Here is a 7,500-nt window from a genome sequence, read left to right as displayed (position 1 = left end):
GCAGCGGGAACCCTAGCAGCACCAGCTATGAGAGCAGCAGCACCGGCAGCAGCAACAACAGCAGCAGAAAGGGCAGCAGCATCAGCAACAGCATCAGCAGGAGCAGCAGCAACGGCAGCAACGGCAGCAACAGCAGCAACAGCAGCAACAGCAGCAACTGGTGCAGCAGCAGAAGATGGAGGGCTTAGACTTTGTTGAGGAGTGCGAGGAGATCTTCTCAATGAAGCAGCCTCCTGTGTCTCTCTGCTTTGCTTTGCTGCTGCCTGCTGCAGCAGCAACAGCAGCAATACAAACCCTGAATGTGGAATGCCCTCTGTCAACCCCCGTTCAGCAGGCTGCCTTCTGGCCCCTCTCCCAGCAGCAGCAGCAGCAGCAGCAGCAACAGCAGCAGCAGCAGCAACAGCAGCAGCAACATCAGGAGCAGAAGCAACAGCAACAGCAACATGAGGAGAAGCAGCAACAGCAGCAACAGCAGCAGCAGCAGCAGCAGCAGCAACTGGTGCAGCAGCAGATTGGGGTGTACGTACCTGAGTGGCGTCGCTGTTTAAGCTTTCAGCATTTAAAGCGATGCAAGACAATCAAAAACACGCAGCAGGCTCTCGTCCTGCTGGGGCACTCCCCGGTAAACCCTAAACCCTAAACCCTAAACCCTAAACCCTAGACAGGGGGGGAGGACCTCAGGTATACCAAATTAGTTGAATTGGCGATGGGAAAATCGAATTAAATGGTTTTCTATTCCTGCTGCTGCTGCTGCTGCTGTTGCTGCTGCTGCTGCTGCTGCGTTGCTGCCGCTGCTGCTGCTGCGTTGCTGCTGCTGTTCGTCCTGCTGTTGCTGCTGCTGCAGCGGTTGAACGACGAGGTGCTGCAGCTGCTGCTGTCTGCTAGCCCTTTAGAGGCATCTGAAGCACGAGTAGCAGCAGATGCAGCAGCAGCAGCAGGAGAGGCTGTTGTTGCTCATGTGTATGCGGCAGCAGCAGCAGCAGGAAACGTTGCTGTTGACCCCGCAGCAGCAGCCATGGCAGCAGCAGCAGCAGCAGCAGCACAGGCCGACACCCCTGCAGCAGCAACAGTACAAACAACAGCAGCAGCAGCAGAGGACGTTTCCACAGCAAAAGCAGCACAAAAAGCAGCAGCAGCAACAGCATCAGAAGCAGAAGCAGCAACAGCGTCAGAAGCCGCAGCAGCAACAGCATCAGCAGCTGCAGCAGCAGCAACAGCAACAGCAACAGCAGCAGCAGCAGCAGGGACTCTGGAGAGGCTAAGGACAGAAGGGGCTCGCTATGCGTTGTGGTTGTGTCGCTTGTGGGGCGATCTGCTGCTGCTGCTGCTGGCGGTGCCTGCTGTTGCTCCGCAGCTGCAGCAGCAGCAGCAGCCGTGGAGTGCCGTATGGCCCTGCTTCTTCAACCGCAAGCGGCCTTCAGCAGCAGCAGCAGCAGCAGCAGCAGCAGCAGAGGAGTCGCTGCTGGAGACGATCGATCCCAGCGCCTCAGAGAGAAATACAGCGGTGGCGCCGCTGCAGATGACGCAGCAGCAAAAGGCAATTCACGCTGCGCTGTTGCAGCAAGCAGCTCAATGTCCGCTACCTGCTGCTGCTGCTGTTGCTGCTGCTGTTGCTGCTGCTGCTGTTGCTGCGTTCTTGCTGCTGCTGCTGCTGCTACTGTGTTCTTGCTGCTGCTGTACTGCATGGGGCTGCTGACGGCTGTCTGTTGCTGTGGCTGTTGCTTCTAGCGCCGTTGCAGTTGTTGCTGCTACTGCTGCTTTTTGTTGTTGCTGCTGCTGAGGTGAAGCATTCCCGCGTGCCCTGTAAGCTGCTGCTGCTGCTGCTGCGTTTGTGTGTACATACAGCCGGCTGCTGCCTCATCGTCTTCCACCGCTGCGAGGCGGCCATACCGACCAACAATAGCAGCAGCAACAGCAGCAGCAGCAACAGCAACAGCAAAAGCAGGAGGCGGGATAAGGGAAGCAGCAGCAGCAGCAATGGCGCAGATCAGCAGGAAAGCTCCTTTCGCAATGCAATAACAGCAGCAGCAACAGAGGCAGCAGCAGCAGCACCAGCACCGGCAGCAGCACGCGTTGCTCCCTGCGGCTGCCCCATCATTGGCTGCGCCTTCGGGCCTCCTTGCAGCGACTTCCTGCCCGGCTGCTGCAGCAGCGGCAGCAGCAGCAGCAGCAGCGAGTGCCTTCACCCGCTGGACCACCCGGTCCTCCTCGCTGTGGAAGCTGTGGGGGAGCGGCTGCAGCAGCTGGATGAGCAGCAGGAGCAGCAACAGCAGCAGGAGCAACAACAGCAGCAGCACGAACAGCACCAACAACAGCAACAGCAGCAGCAAAAGCAACAGCAACAGCAACACCAGCAGCAGGAGGAGCAGCAGCAGGAGCAGTTGATATCTGGGGGTAATTATTACTGCCAAGGTAGCTGCGTATACACCCCAACTGAGCCGTGCATAATGTGCTGCATGGCGCTGCTGCACTCGCGGATAGCAGCAGTTTTCTTTATTCAAAAGACGCCTTCGTTTGGAGGTATTTCTGCTGCTGCTCTGCATCTAGACAGGAGACTCAACCACCCCTTCAGAGCCTTCCACCTGCAGCAGCAGCAGCAGCAGCAGCAGCAGCAGCAGCAGTAGCTGCAGCAGCAGTAGAAGCAGTAAGGGAAGAGGAGCAGTAGCAGCAGTAGTAGGGGGAGAGGAGCAGCAGCAGCAGTAGCAGCAGCAACAGCAGCAGCAACAGCAGCAGTAGCAGAAGCTTCAGTTGTAGCAACTCCAGAGGAGCTACAGCAGCAGCAGCACTAGCAGAAGCAGCACCTGCTGCTGCTGGTAGATTATCGACAGCAGCAGCTGCTGCTGCTGGTAGATTAGCGACAGCAGCTGCTGCTGCTGCAGCAGGCAAAATCACCGTCTGCATGCTGCTGCATAAATTGCTCCCCAAAACGTGGGGTATTAGCAGCAGCAGCAGCTAATGTTGCTGCTGCTGCTGCAGCTAATGCTGCTGCTGCTGCTCTTGCTCATCTCAATGAAGGGGGCTGCAGAACTTCATATCCTGTGCAAACCCTTAACCCTAAACCCTAAACCCTAAACCCTAGCGACAGGTCTGGTGCGTCTCTAGGGTTCAGGCGTTCTGCTTTGGCTTCGGCGAGAGCCTTTACCTCTGCTCTGCTAGGGTTTAGAATTTGGGGTTTAGGGTTTAGGGTTTGCAGTTTAGGGTTTAGGAGTTAGGGTTTCTTCGTTGTTTTAGCAGCCAGCGAGACGCTAGCTACCCGCCAGCTAGCCATACGCGTCTAGCTAGCTGGTTAGCTAGCTGGTTAGCTAGCTAGCTAGCTAGCTAGATAGCTAGCTAGTTGCAGAGCAACGCAGCTACACTTCTGCCGCGTCGCTTGTGGTGTGTGAGAAAGAGAGGCAGCGGCTGCCCCGCTGCATAGTCAGCTAGCTATCATGGCTAGCTAGCTAACTAGCTAGCTATCATGGCTAGCTAGCCAGCTAGCTAACTAGCTAGCTTGGCCAGCTAGCTCGCCATAATGCAAATCGCTAGCCTTTAGGCTAAATAGCCAGCTAGCTAGCCAGCTGCCCGTGGCCAGTTAGCTAGCTAGCTAGCTAGCTAACTAACTAGGTAACTAGCTAGCTAGCTGGTGCTGCTTCTGTTTGCAAGTCGGCGAGTCGGAGGGGGTCTGTAGGCCTCAGCTGTCCTCTCGCCTCTGCTGCTGTTAGCCGCTGCAGTGCCCCTAATAAATCTTCATATCTGAACGCACATACACATGCTTACGACAGCTGGCTGGCTAGCTAGCTGGCTAGCTAGCTGGCAAAGGGGAGAAGGCCTGGCATCCAACAGCACCAAACGACAACAGCGAAAAACAGCAGCGGCAGCAACACCAGCAGCAACACCAGCAGCAGGAGCAGCAACAGCAGCAGCAGCAGCAGGTACCCTGGTGTGAGTCGCTTAAGTGTGTGGGGAGGCAGGTGGTGTCTGTACAGCTCGGAGCGGATGCCCATCTTGAGGGTTTTGTCTTTTTGTTTAAATCGAATAAACTCTTCGCCAGTAAACAGACAAATAGACAAACCCTCGCGCCGAGCCCTGCAGCAACAGCAGCAGCAGCAGCAGCAACAGCAGCAGCAGCAGCAGCAGCAGCAGCAGCATTGAACAGGGGCAGACACACACAGACACAACTGCAGCAACGGCAGCACTGCCAATGGCCTCAGCTGCAAAGTCGAAGTAGCAGCAACAGCAGCAGCAACAAACGCAGCAACAGCAGCAGCAACAAACGCAGCAACAGCACCAGCAGCAACAAACAGCAGCAGCAGCACCAACACCACGAGCAGCCACCACCACCACAGCAGCAGCAGCAGCAGCATCCACCGCAGCAGCAGCAACACCAGTATCATGATCACCAGCAGCAACACCAGCAGCAGCAACAACACCAGCAGCAGCAACACCAGCAGCAGCAGCAACTGCAGCAGCAGCAACTGCAGCAGCAGCAGCAACTGCAGCAGCAGCAGCAACTGCAGCAGCAGCAGCAGCAACAGACCTTGCGCTTCTGCCCGCTCTATGTATGTATGCTTGGGGTGTCTGTGGGGCATCATAATGCAGCACTGTCTGTACACCTGAGACGTCGAGGCCTCTCGCCGCCACATCGGAGCAAACTAAAACTTCTACTTGGCCTTCTCTGCATGCAAACAGCTGCCTATACACCTCAACATCCTTTCTTCTTTCTTCCAATCAAAAATAAAAGCAGCAAACAAACAGACAAATGAGACAACAGAAAAAGAGAGACGCAAACACAACACGATAACCACTCTACATGCACCATACACTTAGGGTTTAGGGTTTGGGGTTTAGGGTTTAGGGTTTCTGTCGGACTTAAACTTCCTCAACAGACGATGCCGCTCCCGCTGCGAAAGGCTCGCACTAAACTCGCTGATGCTCCGGGGGTAGCTGTTGCTCCTGCTGCTGCTGCTGCTGCTGCTATCTTTGCTGCTATCATTGCTGCTATCATTGCTGCTGCTGCTGCTGCTACTGGAAGTGGCATCCGCGTCAAACGGCGGAACGAAGTCCTGCAGTCTCCTGAAACACAGCAGCAGCAGCAGCAGCAGGAACAGCAGCAGCAGCAGCAGCAGGAACAGCAGCAGCAGCAGCAGCAGCAACATAAGCACCAAGGTACGGTTTGAATAATAAAGGAAAGCGGCGCTTTAGACCATTAGAAGAGTGCTGCAACCCCAGGAGAATGGGGTGTATAGGCAGGTCCAGAGATCTTGAGGTGTGCATACACCCGAAGCTCAACTAGGATTTAGGGTTTAGGGTTTAGGGTTTGAGGGCTAACCTTTCACTGGACAAGAAGTGCAGCTGCAGCAGCCGCGACAGCCGATGTGCTGCGCCCCGCGAGCCACAGAAGACAGCAACGCGAAGGGCCCCACACTTGGTAGAAACCCCTTCTGCTGCTCCTGCTGCTGCTGTTGCTGCTGCTGCTGCTGCTGCTGCGTTGGCGAGTTGATAGAGCAGCGCGATGAGCACGAGGGGTTTCCTCTCTGCTCGGCATAGCACATACTTCTGCTGCAGCCGCGAAGGGGTAATAGCAGAGCCTGAAGACAAATAAGAAACAGATAGAGGGTTTAGGTTTAGGGTTTAGGGTTGAGGAGTCAACAGAAGGCAGAGTTTAGACGCCAGGCCTCAAGGCGGAGCCGGTAGAACCGCCGAGGGTTTAGGGTTTAGGGTTTAGGGTTTCAGGAGCAGTCAGAATCCTCTGGACCCCGCTACTACAATGCAGAGTTCACTAACGCAACGCAAGCTACAAACCCTAAACCCTAAACCCCAAACCCTAAACCCTAGCTCGAGGGTACCCGTCGGTGAGGAGAAGAAGAAGAGGGGTTTGTACAGCTGCAGGTCGTGCAGCGCCTTTGGGTTTCGAGTCATTGTTGCAGACACAACTGCGGTGTACACACGCTCCAAACCCTAAACCCTAAACCCTAAACCCTAAACTCTAAACCCTTGAAAAGAAGCCTCCAAACTTCACCAGCATGGTTTTGCAGAGAGTCAGCAGCTGCCTAAGAACAAAGGGTTTAGGGTTTAGGGTTTAGGGTTTAGGGTTTGTGGGCGCACGGATCTTCCGAACTGGCGGCAGCTGCAGCAGGCAATTCAATTCAAACTGGGGGCCCCCCTGGGGGCCCCCCCTTTGAGGTGATTCCCTCAGAGCAGCGAGCAGGCGCGAGACATCCAGCCAACCATGATATGACTGCAGCAGCAGCAAACCACCCCGAGGGTTTAGGGTTTAGGGTGAAGCAACCCAAGGCAGCACACAACTGCAAGAGAGACGCTTCATGTGAGAAAGCAAACAGAACGCCACTCAAAAGAAAAAGAGGAATAAGCAGCAGCAGCAGCAGCAGCAACAGCAGCAACAGCAGCAGCAGCAGCAGCAACAACAGCAAAAACAGCAGCAGCAACAGCAACAGCAAACCTGTCTGAGGAGTCGATCCGCTTCATCTAGTACCAGCCACTGAAGGGCTTCAAACGAAGGCCCCCGTCCTGCGCCCAAACGTTAAACCCTAAACCCTAAACCCTAAACCCTAAAGCGTAGGGTCTACCCCCTTGTCACTGGGCGTTGAAGCCCCACTCCCGGGTCTCAGCAACGAGCTAGTTAGCCAAATAACCAGCTAGCTAGCTAGCTAGCCAGCCACATAGCTAGCTAGCTAGCTAGCTAGCCAGCGTGCTGAGGGTGTGCAGGGTTAAGAGTTTGAGGCCTACCCTTGATGCCCCTCTTTCTGTGGTGTATGTACACCTGCGCTGCGTCAACAAATCTTCCGGGTGTACAGACAATAACGTCTGCTGCTGCCTCTGCTGCTGCTGCTGTTGCTGCAGTTGCTGCTGCTGCAGCAGCGGGGGCTGCTGCTGGCTTGAGCCGCTTGGCAGAAGCCGTCTCTCCCGCCAGACAAACGACCCGCAAAGCCCTGGGATCGTCTGCTCCCCGATCCCGATCCCCATCTCGACACCCCACACGATTCCCCACACGATCCCGATCCCGATCCCGATCCCCTGCCAGGCAGTTAAAGACAGACGCCACTTGCAGCGCCAGCTCTCGCGTCGGCGTTAACACCACGCACCGCAAACGAGGCACTGCGCACACGCACAAACCCTAAACCCTAAACCCTAAACCCTAAACACCAAACACTAAGTAAACCCCGGACGTCTGACGCCGAGGGAGACCACAGCAGAGAAGCCAGCGAAAACCCTAATCTCCCAGACACCACCCTCAAGCCCTAAACCCTAAACCCTAAACCCTAAACCCTAAACCACAGGTTTCTATAGCATTCCTTACCCACTGAATTGAAGAGGTGGCTGATGAGCGGCAGCGCATAGCAAAGGGTCTTTCCCTCCCCTAGGAGACAGCCAACACCCTAAACCCTAAACCCTAAACCCTAAACCCTAAAGGCAAAGTCCTCACCGGTAAACCCTAAATCCTTGCTCATAAAACCTATACAATGCAAGACACTGACTGGCACCAGAACCTGCATTGACAAA

General features: G+C 55.5%; 2 protein-coding genes across 2 annotated transcripts in view; one reads left to right on the top strand and one right to left on the bottom strand.

Moving 5' to 3' along the window:
- Positions 1-175: 175 nt before the first annotated feature.
- Positions 176-5,156, top strand: EAH_00031480 (Cytidine and deoxycytidylate deaminase zinc-binding domain-containing protein, putative; the record flags this gene model as incomplete). The annotated part of the gene is made up of 5 exons (XM_013396090.1): positions 176-622; positions 845-1,574; positions 1,846-2,394; positions 3,823-4,538; positions 4,866-5,156. The coding sequence occupies 5 exons, from the start codon at positions 176-178 to the stop codon at positions 5,154-5,156; spliced, it is 2,733 nt and encodes a 910-aa protein (XP_013251544.1).
- A 133-nt stretch (positions 5,157-5,289) lies between these two features.
- Positions 5,290-7,500, bottom strand: part of EAH_00031470 (helicase, putative) — a gene marked incomplete at both ends in the record, with an annotated part of 3,275 nt that continues 1,064 nt past the window's right edge. The window contains 6 exons of the mRNA XM_013396089.1: positions 5,290-5,567; positions 5,826-5,912; positions 6,085-6,217; positions 6,440-6,507; positions 6,727-7,095; positions 7,298-7,357. Of these exons, the coding sequence (XP_013251543.1) occupies positions 5,290-5,567; positions 5,826-5,912; positions 6,085-6,217; positions 6,440-6,507; positions 6,727-7,095; positions 7,298-7,357 (995 nt within the window). The remainder of the gene's footprint in view (positions 5,568-5,825; positions 5,913-6,084; positions 6,218-6,439; positions 6,508-6,726; positions 7,096-7,297; positions 7,358-7,500) is intronic.

This window comes from Eimeria acervulina, genomic scaffold, assembly GCF_000499425.1.
Source record: "Eimeria acervulina Houghton genomic scaffold, Eah_scaff297, whole genome shotgun sequence".
Classification (NCBI taxonomy): Eukaryota; Apicomplexa; class Conoidasida; order Eucoccidiorida; family Eimeriidae; genus Eimeria; species Eimeria acervulina.
This window is presented reverse-complemented; position numbering and strand designations above follow the sequence as displayed.